The 19,593-nt window shown below is 40.0% G+C and overlaps 1 protein-coding gene across 2 annotated transcripts; it reads right to left on the bottom strand.

The window, feature by feature from the left end:
* Positions 1 to 4,801: 4,801 nt before the first annotated feature.
* Positions 4,802 to 14,211, bottom strand: LOC108717036 (short stature homeobox protein 2). Of its 2 annotated transcripts, none has more exons than XM_018263755.2 (5): positions 13,536 to 14,211; positions 10,418 to 10,632; positions 8,882 to 8,939; positions 8,543 to 8,631; positions 4,802 to 7,068 (listed from the first exon to the last, which is right to left on the bottom strand). In XM_018263755.2, the coding sequence occupies exons 1-5, from the start codon at positions 13,819 to 13,821 to the stop codon at positions 6,775 to 6,777; spliced, it is 942 nt and encodes a 313-aa protein (XP_018119244.1). In that variant the 5' UTR covers positions 13,822 to 14,211; the 3' UTR covers positions 4,802 to 6,774. The 2 variants fall into 2 exon arrangements, with proteins under 2 accessions (XP_018119244.1, XP_018119245.1); XM_018263756.2 differs by having other exon boundaries at positions 4,802 to 7,032; positions 13,536 to 14,210.
* Positions 14,212 to 19,593: the final 5,382 nt, after the last annotated feature.

The raw sequence follows: 19,593 nt of genomic DNA, 5'->3' as shown, positions 1-19,593 counted from the left end.
CCCTTTTCAAAAGAATAGACTAGATGGACTGCCTTGTAGAGCTGGAGTCTAAATTTTCGGATCGTGTGTGGTGAGTGCCGACATCTTTTGTCTGGCGGAGATCGGTCGTTTGGTCGATCGGACAGGTTTGATTTTGACTGACCGATCCCGCTGGAGCCCATTGCGCATCGTAATCGGATCGTTTGCCGTACAGCCGAACATTCAAATTACACCCGGTATAGCCATTCTCGTTAATGGCATATCGGGGAAAGATCCACTTGCTTGGCAATGTCGCCAAACGAGTGGATCTTTTTGTCTATGGCCACCTTTAGGTTCCTTTCCAGCCAGGGCACCATCAGCAAGAAGTTTGTATGTTTTATATGTCAGCATTATATAAAGTATACTAATGATAGGACACTATCAGTGTAGGAACCTGTGTATAGGGGTTCTTTCGTTATTTAAGGGGCCCTTGGTCATTGAACTATTTTATAAATCTTTGGTCTTCAGGAGGCGAGCAGTGGTTGTTTAGTATTAATGGTGGGGTGACAGAATGATGCATCAAAATTACCAGGGAGTTTTTTTTAATAAGAAAAATGAATAAGCTATGTGACTAAGGGCCCCTGTGTTCTGGCGGGTGGCTGTGCAGCTGCAAGGGATGCACAGTTATATGTTTACCTCTAGGAACAACTTTTTGTGCATGTGTCATCAGACTCATTCATTCGGCCAAGCATCAGTAGCTGTAACAGATTCCTTGACAGCTTGGAATTCTGAAGAGAACAGGCTTGAGAGAGCGAATCATACTTATTGTTGACCTCCCTACAAAGCTCCCGAAAATACCTTTACACAGGGATGACTGTAAATTGCTGCAGGTAAATCGTGTCAAATTGTGTAATCATGTGAAAATGTGTTATTATTCTACAGTCATATTCAACATTTAGATTCTGCAGCCTCAAAAGACCAACCTATTGTAAATACATAGTTCAGCTGTCATTGGGTAAAACCATGAAGTGGGAGTGCACCTACATACATTCTGGTAGCATCTGTATTGAATGAATTAGCATTTACTGTAGGTGGTGTTTATATCACTGTGAGAAGCTGAAGAATTCATTGGTCAGAAAAGGTAACAGTACTGTTACTATAAGCTGTGTATCCTGAGTCACTATTAAAGGGGTGCTCTGTAAATAAATTGCTTCTGTGCCTTGTATCAGTTGCTATAGTTTGTGTATAGCAACGTTCGACCAGTGTACAGAGTTAAGGAATTCATTCGCTGGAAAGGATCTCCATGCATGTCCAGTGTTCCAGCTGCTAAATGCAAACCTATGAGTAAATCAACATGCACCTTGCACGTCCACTAAAACTCCCATAATCCTCTGCCAACCCGCAGCAGGTGTTGCGATTCAACAAAAGATGGAAGCATGTGGTTTTGACATCCATAATCTAAAAAAAATCTCTCTAGATAATAAATTGTGCAAATGAATTGTTTTTTTGCAAAGGATCCATCCCATTTATCAGGCATTGGCTAATAGCATCATTTTGCAGCTAGACAGCTCACGTGCTTATAAAATGCTTGTCAGTGGTTTCAGGCACTGTCTCCCTGCACACCGTGCAGCTTTCTTTGCAGGTAGTTATGAATAATGCCTTCAGTAAGGCACACATAACTCTGCCTAGCCATATTTAATCACTCCTGTATTATAAATGAAAACTTTTAACTCCTTTTACTCCTTGGATGACAGTTATCTTGTACATGTACTTGTTCAGATGGGGACAATAAAATCTGAAATTCACATCTTGGGTGTGGATATGCCTGTAGATGCCTTTAAATGGTACTGGGCACAACTTCAGTGCCTTAAAAGGAGTAGTGATAGGGCCATGTTGTCATAATATGGACATGGGATACACCCCATGATGTCACAAAAGGGCTTGGTCAGACTAAGGTGAGGGCAGAAAATTATTTTGTCCTAGGGCCCCAGCATGTGTAATATTTTAACAAGATTTCATAAATCATGGATGTCCAAAATTTGACTCTCCAACTTTGTTGAACGTCAACTCATTGGGATTGTGGGAGTTGTATTTAAACATCTTGAGGGTCACAGGTTGGACAGCCCTGATTAATGTTACTACTTGGGAATCTGTTGTTTATCTCCCGTCTGTTTCTAAACTATACAATAACCACCCCTTCATCAGTGTATGGACAGCAGGAGTTTAAGTTCAAAATTACCAGGGCAATCACAAACTGAATATTTTTGATTTTTTTCACAAAGAGTTTCTTCAAGCTGAAGGCTGGTCCTTTCTGTGATAGATTGGGTGGAAAACAGCACCAGTCAAAATGCCCCAATCTGTCATTGCTTCCAGCAGAACAATATGGGAAATGCACCAGTTAATATGTAGCTGTGCCAGGCAACCCTCTGTTTTGAAATGTTCTCTTTGGCAGTAAAGAATGCCCTGTGTGCCATCCAGCACAGTCTGAAACATTGGAGATACTTGTATGCGATAATAAATCAAAAAGAATCTATTGCATGCTGATTTTTTTTTGCCCAAATGAACTTTTAGATCACTGTAGCTGCTCATTTATAGATTTATTAGGTGACAAATATTGGACTACGGAAAAAGACAAGTCAAATAAGCAAGTGACTCCTGGGATTTATGTTGAAACCAGCATGCTGTAGCTTTCTTTGCAAATGACAGTCACACAATGTGCCAACCACTCTGATCTGATGGAACTTTAAGGCAAATAGTAACCAAAGCAGGTCAGGTCACAATTCCATTTACCACAAGTGACTATTGACATCAGAGGCCTCTCACCCTTAAAAGTAAGGATCTGCAGGCTTACCTGGGTGTGTTAAGGAGGTGCTTCTTGAGGAAGTGACTAGTTTGAGTCACGAAACGCGTCAAGCCATGCTTTCACCCTGCCTGCAACATATTTGTGTTTGCATAGTGTTTTTACTGCAACATTTTGAATAAAATTTGAACTTTTAAACTATTTTGGCCTATGGATCCAGTGTCTACGGCAGCCTGCTAGTGTGCTTTTTGATTCGTTGGTTGGTGAACCACGTGACCGGAGTGGAAAGGCTGACTGCTATTCACATGAGGATCACTGCTCTCCTCTCCCAGGATTTTCCTTTCGGCGCTTCTTGTTTACCTGGGTGTGGGTTTCCTAGGGGTGGGTTAAGGGCAGATATGGGTTATAGTTTTTGTGACCCACACATCTCTAATCTGAACCTTACTTTATGCTATAAGGGCAGTGAGGAGACGGGATGTTATCGGTATAATATGGGAGGATTCTGGGGGGGATTAAGCTGCATTGGAGATGATGCAGGAGGTAATGATATGAGGGAACACACCTATTTGGGTTATTACATTGGAAACCAAGTGAATCTTCAACTAAATAAAAAAATTTTTTTAAATGCACGCCATTCTCAGGGCAAGGGGAAAAGTAAACATTACCTAGATATCTGATCTGTAAAGTATACAGTAAATTCAAAAATGAGATCCAAATATCTCAGTGATTTTAGTGATATTTTTTTTTAATATTGTATGTATTATTTTTAGAAAAAGGTAAAATCACAAGGGCCATGAATATCCTACAAAAGATATTGTTATACACTGTTCTAGTGATTTTATCATTTCATGCATTGTGTATTATAAAAAAAATAATGTACCCTGTGGGAAAGTACACCTTGTGCTTTATAAAAAATAATATAACCTGTGGGATATTAGATGTCTCCTGTCTTTATAAGGTCAGTTGGCAACAGGGGGTTAGATTATTCCCACTGTAAATACAATAGCCAGAAATCAAGGGATACGCACTTCATAGTTAAGCAATACTGGAATCCCGGCATTATGCCTTCGCATAAACCGCAGAAAGACAAATGGGGAATATAATAAATGTGGCTAACAGAAAAAAATATGTGCAATGGGAACAACTTTTCCCCTGTGAGAACAAATTATGCTTTATGCTTATTTATTACAAATGTTGCAAACCCGCAAATGTATCAGTCATCCACCAGCAAAAACATCGTATTATATAGTTTGCACCTGTGCACAGGAAAGCAAGCCTATGCACAATATAACTCAATGCAATGTAATAACTTCTTTAATGAACAATTTAACACTGCACAACATGATTTATTTCATTCTTAATGTTGGCACATTTTAATTATTTGACTGTTTTCATTGCATTCTCCCAAAAGAGCCCTGATTAGAAAGCAATCGTACTTTAACAGTGATGTCTAGTGTGGTGTGCAGGTCTACAAGTGATTTTATAGACTTTAGAATGCCCAAAGACATCTGTGTATGACTTTGCCATTTAAAGATAATCCAGACCAAAATTTTGAATGTAGTAAATTGATAATCAGCTCTCTACGTTGAAAGAGTTGGACAACTCAAGCAATCAGTGTAAACGTATACTTTACAATTATTTTCTGCACCAGTAAAATATTCTAATGTAAAACACAGGGTGAATAGAAAAAACAATATAAACTGTATCTTTGGAGAAAGAAGTATTTTAGCTCTGATAGAGATAAAGGGAAATGCATGTACATATATGTCTATCTTCATAACTGTATGTCTGTCTTTCTGCCTTATATATGTTGTATGGACATTCCCTTCCTAGATGAATAATAAAATGTTCAGTGTGGACAATTGAGAGCAAATGTAAGATAGGTACAGATATAGGGGAAAAACAAGAACAGATTTTTTAATACGAACTGAACCAAATAATCATAACTAAGAGATATATCTCGGCTTGTATCCATTTATGCCATTTTTTTGCAAATGAAATGATGTAGTAATAGTGGTTTAACAGAAAAAAATGAAATAAACCTGAGTGATTTAAAAATATATTGTACCAACATCAAATGCAATGCAGCAATAACATACAAAGTGGTGTAAAATAAGTTAAAAGCACGCTGGAAAAAATATTGTATATATAAATAAGTTGTTTTCATGGAGAACAAATAATTACAAAGCCCACCCAACAAGGCTGATTTATAGAAGAGCATTTTTCTTTTTTAAATCCCCACAATCATCACTTTTCTCAAATAAGTGTTTGCTAGCAAACTGTGATCATTTCAACTTCCGGGTCCCCAACATTAAATATCCATATGTATTCAAAATAAAAATCACAATTTACTTGAATAGAATACACCTTTTATGAAATCAAAATGCAAATGCTAACCGACTATCAATTCACAATGTAACCAAAATAAACTTTGTTCATGTTTATTAACATATTTTACATGTAGCCAAAGGCTATCATGGGTTGTGCATTAAATATCAGCTTTAATACAGTACGCCCTTGGGTAATATCCAGAAGTGATATGAGATCCTTGTCTCTAGGATTTTTAAGTGCCAGGATTTTTAGGAGCGGATAGGTTCCATGCCCTCTTTGGCACCATAACGATTTTAAAATCATTGAGTTGGTCTTCTAAGTAATCAGGGCCAGTTTTAGAATAGGGCACAGGGGCCACTCAGGGGTTAAAAGCATATATAAAAATACTAATGACATATATTATGTAACAGTTGCTAGACAGTCAGTATATACATCAGTATATACATCAGGGATGTAAAACCTGTTGTGAAAATGAAACCCCCAGTATCCCACTGACACTCCTAAGATGAGAGTTGTAGTTCAATAAAAGCTGGAGGTCAGTAGATTGGAAATCTCTGATTTATGTCATTTATTTTCAATGATCCCTCTAAGCACTGCACTCCTGGGTGTACACATCAAATTGTGGTGCACATGCAGACAGAAATAAATTAGAGAGAACACTTCCCATTGTTAAATTTCTAGGGGCACCCTTTCCTGTAACGTCGGCCCTAGAACCCAATGATTTCCTACGGACAGGGATTTCCAACCTTCTTCCCTCCAGCTGTTGTTGATTTACAATTCCCAGCATCCCTTAGGAAACAGACCTGTATCTTAACAAAAGCTGGAGGGCCATCCCTTACCTTTAAATATATATATATATATATAGTGGGCATGTTGATTTTGTTTTGTTTCTTATTTCCCAGTTAAATGCTTGTTCTATAAGGAATACAGTATTTTGGCATCATCTTCATTTCTTTTGTAATGTCCCTCTGCTTCAATTGAGGATGAAGTGCAAAGTGAGTCAAAAAACAGCATCAATGATATGGCAAAGAACATGCAAACCAGAAATTTGCTAGCGAGTCTACAATACACTTCCCCCGTTAGAAATTCGAAGAGAAAGAGTCTGTCGTTATTTTTTTTTTCTGTAATCATTCTTCCAGACTTGCCTGTGCATCCAGAAGATGAGACATAAGGAGGCCCGCCTCACTTGTCAGATTCCTTGTATTAAAGTGAACTTTGCACAAAAGGGTCAGTGTCAAAACCTGTGAACTTCCCACCATCTCATCTTTTCCCTGGTGTTTCTGTGTGCCAGGGTTTTTACAGATTTTTTTTTCCTTCCCTTTCAAGTTCCACAGCAGAAAGAAATTGTGTGCTCCCAGCACCCCCACTGTTCACACATTAGCATAAAAATATCCCTAATATTTAAGAAATGGTCTCTTCCTGTGGTTTAGCAAATGTGATCAGAGGACTGGGCCCCAGAAAGTGGTACGTTTGCAGGTAGTGGGGCCACTGAAAGGCTCAGCATCACCTGGCCAGTAAAATCTGCTGCATAAAGGGGTCCTCTCCATCACATGACCTGGGCCCTTCTACTCCCTGCAGAATGGTATAAAGGGCGAAGGGTTTGGCTGAGAGACTCCAGCTCATAAATAAGGGCTTTGAGACATAGTCTGTTGGGCCCTGCTGGTTAAGGGCCCATGCAGTGCTAGTCACAGTCCCAGAGCTGCTGCATGTTTTTTGGCTTTAAGTCTAAGATCTGCAATGCTCGAGTTCTTGCTGGAGGTTTTAGCAGCCGCAGCAGCCGCAACTACAGACGCAGCCGTCGCCGTCTCCGCAGCCAGGGTCGCCAGTGGGAGTCCGAAGGGTGGAGCCGGGAACATCATGTAGGGCGCATGCGCCGTCAGGTGAGGATGCAGGTGGTGGTGTGCGTGAGCCACGGCGCTGTCCAGCTGTAACTGCGCCTGAACCTGGAAGGACAAGGATGGCACGTTGCAATGACTATCCTATATAGCAAGTGCGCAAGCGAGGGGCACGGAGAGAAGGAGAGAAAGACAAAAGCATTAACACATCGTAGGGCAGCCCTACACAGCCCTGGGCTCACTTATAAGGGTAACCAGCGGTGCTTTAGCTCTGGCACAATTAGCTTCACCATGACTCAGGCTAGCAGGGACTGTTGGGAGTTGTAGATCTACAACAGCTACAGTAACAAACGTTGCCCGTGTCTGTGTTACATTAGAGGCAAAGACATTGAGAACCCTGGCAACCAGTCTCTGCTCAAAGTGTTCTCACTGACTGTCAATTACACAGCTGATAAAGTGCCGACTTTGCTGGAAGCAGAGAGTGTGAAATTCCCCAGCAGGAACACATTCTACCTGGGGGATCTGTGGGGCCTGGCTGGCTGCGAATCCTGGGAAACAACAAGGGCATGGGAACACTGTGCAGTCTCTGCTGTGCCAGTTAGTGGGGATCTCTATGGAACAAGGCTTAGGAGCCCAAGCTGCGACCCTCCAGCGGGGACTGGTGTCTTCTATACCATATAGTGATGGTTTCGTGTAAATTGCACAGCTTTCGTTTTTTGCCTGTGTGGGTGTTCTGGCAGTTCATATGTAGCAGTCCATATTATTAGAGGTGACTATTCTTGCTTTTGTAACGAGTTTCCCAACAATAATCGGAATTTAGAATGGAATCATTTTTAAGCTTGTCATTTGGTATTAGGGGAGTTGCTCTATTAGACCCAGTTGCTCTTGCTAAATGAATAATTGTCTCCAGGTCATAACTAACTTACTTTGAATCCTGAATGAGAAAATATTGTAATAACGATTTACAGTGCAGCTTTAACAAGACACAGTGTATCGCTAACAAAATGAAAGCTGCTGGGTTGGCTCACTGGAGTCAAATATTTATAGTTTCCTTTCTGCTGATCATCACTATGATTACGTTTATCATTCGTGATTCTGCTTTTCCTCTTGAGATGCCCATGTATTAGCAATATGTCCCATTAATTTAATTTGCATCAAAAGAATTAACAGGAAAGACTGTATCGATGTCATTTAGTGGTAGTAACAGCATGGGGACTAGGTGTGCTCTATATAGTGCTATATATAAGGATATGAAACGGAGTTTATATGTTCTGGGGTGACCCAGCCCAGGAGGAGCTGTGTGTTGGGGGTGGGTATTTATATACACATATACACAATCTTTGGGGAATGCGCTGAAATCAGAATTTATAATTGAGCCATATGGGCAGAAAGCAACTTACAGATAAATTATTCATGTGCATTCGCTTTCTCATTGCTCATTAAACAGTCCATAAATATATATATATATATATATATATATATATATATATATATATATATATATATATATATTTTTTTTTTTTTTTTTTTTCTTTTTGTATTATTATTATTATTACTGTAAATATATATATAATATTTTTTACTATTACTGTAAAGTGCGAGTTGAAGTTGTACCTACCTGCTGAAATGGCATCCTCAGGGCTCCCACATTGACATAAGGTGCGACTCTACACGCTTCAAATTGGCTCCCTGCTCCTATCAGGACCCCTGTGGGAATAACAGAGTGAGATCAGATGTGTGGCCCCAGGGGCTCTGCGGTGATAACACAGGCATTGCCCTATACAAAGGTCTGACAATAACAACGTGCAGTAACCCCTCCGTGCCAGAAGCAAGGGACTGGGAGATAGTTAATTATTGAACTTTGCCACCGTCTTTATGCAGGGGGTACCTATTATGCCACCCACTGCCGCTTGCATGCAACAGAAATATTTTTAATGCCAGACTCAATAAAAATTACCTTTATGGAGCTGATTTTCTTGTTTTCTACATTTTGCCCTTCTGTTTTGAAACCAAACCTAAATAAATGGAAATTGCATTTGTTAAAAAGACAAGAGTTCCAGGCATCATGTAAAAACGTGTATCTATCTATCTATCTATCTATCTATCTATCTATCTATCTATCTATCTATCTATCTATCTATCATCTATCTAATGTATTATGGTAGACTTAAATTTAAATCTATTGACGTTGGCCACAATTTACCAGAAATGTTGTAATTGAATTTCCCTCCAAACAATTAAGTGGATCGGGGGGCTAAGTGACTTGGCACCGAGTTCTCTGGGGTCGGTCCCTGGGCGCCGAAGCTGTACAGTTGTCTCATTATTATGATAATCTCCTCGGTTCCCTGGGAAAACCTGCCCCATTCCATAATCACAGTATTGCTCCCCTAACAAATGCGATCATTCCCAACCGGCAGGGTAGATCGACCGTTCCAATTAAAAAGAATTACATTTTGGGTAAGGAAAAACGCAATGTTTGGTTTTTTTTTATCATTTAACCGTGCCCTTACAATTGGTTTGTGCACAAAGGCGTTGAAATAATTTTATTCATTTTGATAAATGTTGAAAAATAAATTCCATAATGTAGTCATTGCGAATGAACTAACAAAAGACTAGTTGTTTGGACCGATCAGTTCAATGCGACAGAACAGCTTTGTTGTGCCAACTACTAGACAGATATAAGTAGCATTATGGGGTTCCAAGTGCCCAGGCATCATCAATATATCTGTTCCACTGATGATGCCTGTGGGCTTTAACGCCACACAATGTGACATATATTCACAGGGTCGATTACGATAATAATTGCATTAAAAAGAGACGAGCGAAATCATTCAATCTAGCTCTTCAATCGCCTTAGTAAATGTCTTAATTCTTACAATGAGAAAATAGAAATCGTCAGCCCAATAAGATTTTGCTCTGCCCTTACTATTGATCACACCGACCAATTTATTAATTTCAAGCGTGTAAAAATAAAAGTATTTCTATATTTAATTAAATCTGGTATTTTTATTTAAAAAAAAAAAAGGAGATGGAACTGCCACAAGCTGCTGATTATTATACGGAATGTAACGATGTTCTTACAACTCGCAAGAACATTCTGTATTTGATCGGCAAAACTAATGATCTAGTAAATATAGTTTAAAAAAGCATCCGTAAATTAAAGGGGTTTATTGAAATTACATTAAACAAATAAAACATAAGACATCATTCCTTAGAAAGAGGAGGGAGAAATTGAATGTCACGTTTCGGTCCTGATACGGGACCTTTATTTGGATTCTGAAAGATTTAGTAGTCCCTGCCGCCCTGTAATGTCACTGATGTGCTCAGTGCTGGGCATAGGATAGCATTGAAGCAACAGTGGGTAAATCAGACATCACGCAGACAAGAAATGTCCATTCCCCTAGCTCTACACTAAGAGGCTCTCAGGGTCTCTAACCCCGAAAAATACAGTAAGGTAGGAAACATTGAGGAGCCTGATCCCATCCCCAGGTACCTGAACTCTGGCCTCTGACAGGCCCAGGCGCTGGCTCAACTCCTCCCTCATGAAGGCATCGGGGTAGTGGGTCTCATCAAACAGTCTCTCCAGTTCGTTCAGTTGCTCCAGGGTAAAGTTAGTCCGACTCCTTCTCTGCTTGATCTTAGTCTGGCTCTCTTCCTCCAGCGCCTGCTGCTTCAGCTCCTCCTTCCGCTCCTTCATCTCTGGGGAGACTGTGGGGCAAGGAGACCGGTGAGCTGCACATCAACCGCTGGCAGAGCAAAGAGAGCAAGGGGCACCTCTCTATAATCTTCTCTCCATCTCTTGCTCCAACTTTCTCACTTTCTCTCAATCTCTGACTCACTATGTGCCTCCGACCCTCTGACTCTTTCTTTACCTGTCCATGTCTCTCACCCACATATAAACATACACACAAATTTCCCTTCCCCTGCATTATTCTAGTTTTCTCTTTATTATAACATTAGTCCCTTATATCCTGCTGTATTCTTCTACACATCTCTAAGTACATTATCTCTCTGTATCTATGTAATAATGTATCCATTATGTCTACCTATGGATTATCTGACTTTTACCTGTCTGACTATCTATCTATCTATCTATCTATCTATCTATCTATCTATCTATCTATCTATCATCTATCTATCTATCTATCTATGTACATTATCTCTCTGTATCTATGTAATAATGTATCCATTATGTCTACCTATGGATTATCTGACTTTTACCTGTCTGACTATCTATCTATCTATCTATCTATCTATCATCTATCTATCTATCTATCTATCTATCTATCTATCTATCTATCTATCTATTATCTATCTATCTATCTATCTATCTATCTATCTATCTATCTATCCATCTATCTATCTATCATATCTCTCTCTCAATACAATACAAATTCAATACAGTTATATCTGTTTCCTGTATAAAGATCTGTTTATACATCATCTTTATTGCCATTACCTATTTGTATTAATATCCAAACCCATCACTTGTGTCTGTCCATTATTGCTAATGAATCTCTCAGTCTATTTGCTCTGTAACATTTTTCCTGGATATATACATATATATATATACAATAGCGGACAGACAGAAATGATAGCTCTAGGTACACGTTAGCGCACAAGTTACACATAAATATCACTTTTGGCAGGATTATATTTTCTTTATATATTTTATAGCGCAGACATACAAAGTGAGGTTATTTGCTAGGGTACCGGTCTGCTAAAACTCAGAAATTGGAGGAAGTTCTGTTGAAAACCAGTTTAGTTCTGGCGATTTTACGCCAAACACTGACAGGAGAATGAGCCCGAGTTGCCGCTCTGAAAAACTGAAGCTAAAGGGCCAGGCAACCCGCAGTTTAGCAGCTACAGTAACACAGCGCTTTCCCAGCCTAATGTCATCCTAATGGGGCCCTCAGGGGCACTAAATGTATCTCCAGCTAAGGGCCACATAAATCCCTTCCCCGGGTTCTCACACTGAACAAACAATTGCTCAGGGATAACCCTTCAGCTGCCAACAGCCTCAAATTGGCAAGTAGCAAAGAGAATGACTTTACTTGTGCTGCACCAACTCTGTGTATACTGTGAGTAATTACAATTAATCTATAACACAGACTCCGAGTTTATGCACGTGTGTGTGAGATTTCTCTTGTGTTATTTATGAATTTGTATGGGTATATAAATGAAAGTCTTTATTATAGGATATCAGCAGGTGCCAGTGATCTGCTTGTTGCCAGTGTGCCAGGGCTCAGTATATTTGCCCCATTTGTTAATAAAATAATTTCCTGCTCGTTTTCCGCTCACCTCTCAGCGGCCGGGTGTTTGTACAGTTCTTTGGAAGCTTTGGCGCAAACACATGGTGCCTATGTACATATAATTACTATGTAGTTATCGTCTGCATAGGGATCCTTATCCCCCATCATGCACCCGCTTCTATATTATGTGTATGTGTATTTATTGAATTAAACACTGCAGTGCAGTCTACTGAATCGAAATAGAAAATAAAATAGATGCTAAAAAGGGAAAAAGAAAACGAGATCATTTGGAATTGTATTCAGATACAGGTGCCATTTGCAGAAGGATAATATTTGCACTAGGATAATATTTCCTGCCTGGCTATTAGGGTAGTAGGTGTTATTATTTGTGTCTGTCAGGAAGGAAGATGGGACGGATGTCCTGTTGGTATGACAGTTGCAACACAGGGGGGTCGGCCCTGTACAGACTATGATTTGGTACAGACTGCTGACTAGCTGGACATTGGACACCCAGGGAACTGGGTTCTGGATATACTTCCCATATAAAGATCTGTAAATCATGGGTCCAATTTTGGCATATATCTACATGGGTAAGAGTATGTCTGTCCTGTTGAAAGGGCATCATCTGTTGTTGACATAGACTCCTTGCTGTCTGTCTGTCCTGCAGTGTGAAGGCCCTACACTGGCTACTGGCTTGTTACAGTTGCCCGACCCACTGGTTTTGTATAAGTGCTGGTATATGCAATAGGCAAAATATGTATTTGTATAGGTTTCAGGTCTCCTACTGCACAATTAATGATTAAGGTGATTAATTGGGAGTCAGTCTTACTTTGTACATAATAAAGGAACTGCAAGTGACCGTATTTGATTGTTGCTCTGTCAATAATATGTGTAATAATGATGGAGGTGTCAATTCAGACTTGCAGGTAAGCACATGTGCCTGTCTGTGCCTGTTGGACGTGTATAGCAATGGCTTAAGTGCCAAACACATAGTACCAGAATTAACTGCTGATGAGAAAACCAGTGCCCATAAATGTGGTTAATAAAGAGAGTTGTCAATGTGTGTGGCAGTGTGCAGATGAAATGTATACAGTACTGTACAATACACACTATTAGGTTCGTTTGTGTGCCAGAGTGCAAATGTCACATGAACTGTAGAAAATAAGAATTGCCTAATTCCCTGCCTACTTCTGTTAGTAAGTGGACATTTTTATGATTGTCATTAGTTATAGTAAATATAGTAAGACATATACATATACAAAACAAACATATATACAGTATAAGACAAGAATGTTCTGTATGTAAGAAGCCCCACGTGTCCCAGTCGTTGGACAGAAAGAACAAGTCAGGAGTAATTACCCTCAGTAAGCTTCGGGCTTCCAGTCTCCCTGATCCTCTCCACGGACAGATCGAGCTCCAGAACCGGGGATCTGGCCCCTCCACCACCTCCTCCTCCTCCACCGCCGCCGCCCCCTCCTATACACCGGGTCCCGGCTAGTCCGTCCTCACGGGCCCCTTCTCCGCAGCCAGACTCCTTGCCCCGCGCCGGGCCGCTTTCCAGCACCTCCCGGTAAGTGATCATCTCTTTCTTCTCCTTGATCTTGTGATCAAATGACTTGGATACAAAAGCAGTAAGTTCTTCCATCGCCTGCGCTAATAATAAGAATAATAAGCCGGGGCTCTGGCTGGCAGGGTCCCTGAAAGCTCAGCAATCAGACATGAAGGGGCGGCGGGAGATAGAGAGTTCGCCCCTTCCTAATGCCCCTCGTTAGAGATCTGTGTCCCTCCTGCCCGCTAAGAGTTTCCCATCAGATAGGGATGTGCTATTGAAGTCGCACTATTTATACTTTGCAAAGCCTGCCCCTTGTTCTCAGCAAATTACCTCCCCTTGAAAGTAGCAGAGAATCCCCCATTCTCCCTGGGAGCATCCTAGCAGCAGCGGCAGCGGAACATCACTAAAGCCCTACAGGTTCCCACATCATCTGTGGGCAGGTTGCTATTGGCCATTAATCCCCCGGATTGACAAGAATCCCTAATTAATTTAGTTCAAACCTGGCTGCGTGCTGCTGTCCTGGGTGAGACACGGGGGAGATGGGCAGGACCTGACCGGGGCGGGGCCACTCTAACTGCCAATTCTGCTGCTACTGCCGCTGCTGCTGCTGCTGCTACAGGACCAGAGCCTTTCCCAGGGCTGGACACTTCTACATTTCCATCCTCTGGGCTCCAATTCACCTGCTCCTTTCTGCCAGAGTGCCAATGGCAATTATTGTGCCTACATAAACAGTGATTAGAGTTTACTAATCCTATAACAGATTGTCCCAGGACCTCAGTTCTAAAAGGAAATAGTGACCCCCCTCCCATCACCACCTATTGGGTCAAACAGACATAACAGAACCCATGGCAATGCCTGGCGGAGCTGCTTTTAATGGGCACAGACAGCGCTCTGTATTAACATCTCCTTTATTGTGCTGCAATTCATTCCAGGAAAGCAACGTTTTTGCTTATCACTTAATTAACCTAATGCAAATCCAATATTAGATCCACAAATAAACACACAGTAAAGCATTTTTTTTTTTGGATCCAACATACAATAAAACCTAGTGCAATTGTCATTGCATTTATAAATATAAAATCTATACCTATTTACATGAGCACAGATGGAAAAGAGGAACAATCAAGTTTAATTTTGTGCTAGAAAACAGTTTAATTTATATATATATTGCAAGTTATAGAATAAATGCAGCAAACCTTTATTAATAATATAATAATGTATATAATATATATATAATATATATAATAATAACAATGCATTTTTTTAAATTATCTGGAAATAAACTGGCATATTGCTTCGACAGCCATAAGCATGCCATAAGACATCCACTGCTGTATACAATAAGAAGTCTAATTGTAAAATTAATTTCCTGCTGGTTTTGCTCGTCCCAGAAATTTCTATTGACGAGATAATAGGATTCAGCTCTTTTACACCTTAGAAAGAACCATCATTAATTATTAATTTTGGGCTTATATATTGATTTTTGCCTGCTGACCCTTGTTATACGGAACAAACCACGGAAGCGTGTTTATGTCTGGTGATATACATATTATCCTAATGAATGGAAGCCTATTAATTAATGGAATCATTATTCCAACAAGTACATGATCCCTGACTGTTTCAATCAGTGGGAGAGATGCCATACTGGATAGATACCCTCCCCAAAAAAAAAACACACCGAACATTATATTGGACAATTTATAAAATGCGCAGAAGCTTTATTGATATTATAGTTTAATAGTCCGTATGCGTAATATTAAGCAATAGAATACACATTAGGTACTTCTTTTTCTCCCCATAGCCATGCAGTTGTTCACATTTATGCCCACAGAATTCTTTTGCATTGAAAAATTGTATCTTTTTATTTTTGGATAAAACAAGGAATAGACATTTGACCCATGCTCAAAATATAAATTTTTAATTTTCACATTTTATTTCAATTGAATAAATGGACACGTTGCAGTCAATTTCAGTGAAACAAAATAAAAAAAAAAAAATAACCCGTGTTCGGTACTTTGTATCTAGATTTGAAACGGATTTCATTGTTGCGACTCATTAATGATGGAGAATAAAAAAGTTACAGGCTACAAATTATCTGGGGAAAAGGGGGTATTGGAAAGAGGAGCCGAGTATGGTCGAAGTGTGCCGAGCTGACCCGAGCTCTATTCAGTGTCCTGTCCGAAGAGGCTGAGTGGGAGAAATGAGTATAGCAGCGACTCACTATTAATAGCAAATGAAGCAATGTCACAGTACTTTTTACAATACACAAAAGAAAAGAATGGAAATACAAATATCACCCACACACAACCCATTTAATAGAACGGTCATTTTTGTAAAATATTTTGTCATTGATGACATACCCAACAAAATACAATCCTCAGTTTTGACCAGTCAAAAGATATTATTTAAAATAGCTGAATTATTTAACTTTTTTTTTTAATCTGAATCCATTCACTATACCAAATACTGTAAAAAACGATATCCCTCTTTGGATGATGCCCTATGTGACCACTTGTTAATTACTGGATGTGTTGTGGGAGCTTTGTCAGCTTGAAAAAGGACCAGGAGGTCCGAAACGTTGCTGTGCCAGATGTAATTTTGAAATAAAGGCGGTTTTATTGTGATATGGGAGTGCTGCTATCTATTTTGGATTTTGTGTTGTGGGAGCTTCCCTATTCATTAAACAGAGATGGAACAGATATTGGGAACCTTGGGTGTTTTTTAAGTGATGTGTTCGGGAAATCAGTAGCGACAGCTACTTTGCTAGAACATTTGGACATAATTTTAGCTAGATTTATCAAACAAAAAATAAAGTATAGACATCAAGTATAGAAGTGAGGTGCTTAACTGAACCCAAGGAAAACAAGTGTTACCGAGGAGGCAGTGCATATTTAGCAAAGTACAACGTTGACATTTGCAGCCTTCGCAAATTATTAAAAGTAAAAAAAATTGGCAATTCCCCTTACATACATTTCTCTGAATAGTGGAATAGTACTGGGAACAGAAAACAACCCTGTATATTAAGATGAGAATTTTAATTTCAGAAATGAGGAAAAATGCATCTGAAACTATTTGCATCTTGCTGACATCTAGCACATAATGTATTTTTTCTATGTAGACTAGGGTGACTACGGTATTTTATTCCAGCTCAAGTTTTTTTTAAGACTTTTCTTCAGATGTACATACTGGTATATACCAATCTGGTATGTTGGATAAAAAAACAAACTCCAGGGCACATGGTGTTTCATATATATATATATATATATATATATATATATATATATATATATATATATATATATATATATATATATATATATATATATATATAACGCCATGTAAAGCTTCTTCCATTCATACTGGCTGCTCTGTGTAATTGTGTAGAAATTAGCACATCCTTCTCCTAAAGACGACCGCAATTAGAGGCAAGTGTAAGTGCAGCTTCTGTAATTATGATTGCAGCCAATGAGCCTGCCTTCTGGCAACAATGCAATACTCCTCTCTCCAGTTAAAGCGCAATCACCATGAAAAGTAGTCAGTGTTATCGCACTACTAAACTCCAAAGCTGCTGCCAAGCAGAAATATTACCACCTTTGAAAAAACTGGGTACTTACATGTTGTTATGCCTTTGTTGGCTAGATTGCTGAAAGCCTTTATAAAGTGTATATGTATCCAACATTCAGCATTTACAGTCTAGGACAATTCACTTTTCCATGTCCCTTCTTTTTTATGTCAGCTTGCAAACAGCTCATGTGGAAACAGACATGTAGGAAACAAACCAAATGAAACGAGGTTAGTGTATGTATAGAGGACAGCTAATTCTATGGAAGGCAGCCAGTCCCAGACGAACAGCAGTACAAACAATAATATAGTATAAAAGGCTCATAGGCTACCAGGGCAGGTTTAGTTTAGGCCAGAAAGTTTATTAGCCCTAGGACCCCAGAGTCAAAGTAATAGTTGTTCCATTTGCTACATATTATCCTTACTATACACATCAGGAATGTTGCCCATCTGCTGAGATTATAACTCAACAACAGCATCAAAGACGCAGGTTGGAGATCCCTGAGCTCCACTGCTGTTTTCCTATGGTCACCCCGGACAAAATGTTTGGGCCTCTTGCAACTGTTCTATTGGCACATCTTCAGCTAAATCATGTATGGACCATCACTCGCGGGTCCCTGGTTTTTTTGTGACTGGTAAGTTATTGAGGGAGCTGTGGAGATATCTAGACCTGTAACACATACAACATTTAGGTGCTGAGATGCTCACGATCTTTTTTCTAGTTCTCAGAAGAAAGAGAGAATCGATTGCTCTGCATTCAATTGCCTTGGCCTGTAATTGTCTGCGGTGGATTAGTTGAGTCTGGCGCTTTGCTTGTAGCGTGTGCTGGGCAGGACCAGCTCCGTTGCTCGGTGCTTCCGGGTGAGTGCGTGTCACGCTGGTTTTGCTGGTGAGAGGGATAATATAGCAGATTGGAGGCTATTCAGCGACCGCAGAGTACGTAATAGTAGTAGCGAACCCAGGGCCTGTGTTGTTGATTCTTATTGTGGGCGGTAGTCGAAGGTGCCTGGCCTCAGAGGGACGCATACTCTGGATACCGGGTTTTAGGGTCCATATGTGACTGTTTTTACTATTCTTTGTAATCAAGTTACTGGACTGAAGCTGCTGGTTCTCTTAAAGGTTCAGTGCACGCACTGCGGGGCTGTTGTGGTACATTAGATGCTGCAAGGGGCCCCTGGTCAGTAAATGCTGGAGGCCATTAAAATCCATGCAGGGCGTAGATTCCAGCATAGCAGGTCTAGACTGTGATTCAAAATAGGCCCTGGCATTCCAAGTACACAGAGGTCCAAATAGCCCCCACTTAATAGTCACTTTCTATGGCATCTTACAGTAGCCCTTCTGGCATTTGCCAGAACCCACAGATTGCCAGTCCGGGCCTGCAGCATAGGTCAGGCTTCCCTAGCTTTTTGGCCTAGGAGTATTTGGTGCCCTGTGTAAGTTCCTTTTTCAGTGGGTCCTGAAGGAATGGTTTGTGCTTGAGTTAACTCCAGCATTCAGCACAAAAACCTTTTTTTTTGGGGGGGGTGCTTGGTGGATGTGGCTTCCCACAGAAGCTTTAGTGGGCAACTGATAAGAGCCATAGTGAGACTAGTGCTGCTGGTTGCAGTGTACAAGTCTCTGTAGTGAGTGTAGGGTGCGGTGTAGTGCTTTCCCACATGTATGATACTACGTGACCAAGTGGTCTGGTCCTTTTTTGGTCTGATATGCATAAGGTTGCCACCTTTTCTGGAAAAAAATACCGGCCTTCCTGTATATTTATCATTTTTGCCTATTAATAACATTGGGATCAACCATCATTTTTACCGGTCAGGCCGGTAAACTACCTGCCAGGTGGCAACCCTAGATATGCAGGACCAACATTGATATTGTTGATAGCTAGAGGAATCATCAATACACCTATATCTTTTTGTTTGTCCAAAGTGCATAGTTGGTTTGCTGGATTCCGTTTCACTGCTCAGCCTATTAGACCTTCCTCTGTCCCATGTCTGATCATTCCTCTGGCACAGTGACTCTCTGATGTTGCTTGTTACCAAAGGGGACTATCCGCAATTGCTGGTGGGACAAATGATAAAAACACATTTTAATACTGGAGGTCAAATACAATTATACTTGTATGGATATACCCCCAACAAATATTTAAAATGGACATCATCTCATATTTGTAAAGTTTTACAAATATCCAGTAAATATTTGGTGTTGTAATTTGAACTGTGTATTCTCTTATTTTATTTGATTTGATTTAATTGTGTATTATATTTGAAAGACTGATAGTGTCTGGTTTCAGCATAAGCTATTCCATATGTC

This window comes from Xenopus laevis, chromosome 5L, assembly GCF_017654675.1.
Source record: "Xenopus laevis strain J_2021 chromosome 5L, Xenopus_laevis_v10.1, whole genome shotgun sequence".
Lineage (NCBI taxonomy): Eukaryota > Metazoa > Chordata > Amphibia > Anura > Pipidae > Xenopus > Xenopus laevis.
Note: the sequence above shows the minus strand (reverse complement) of the source record. Positions and strands in the feature narration are given on the sequence as shown.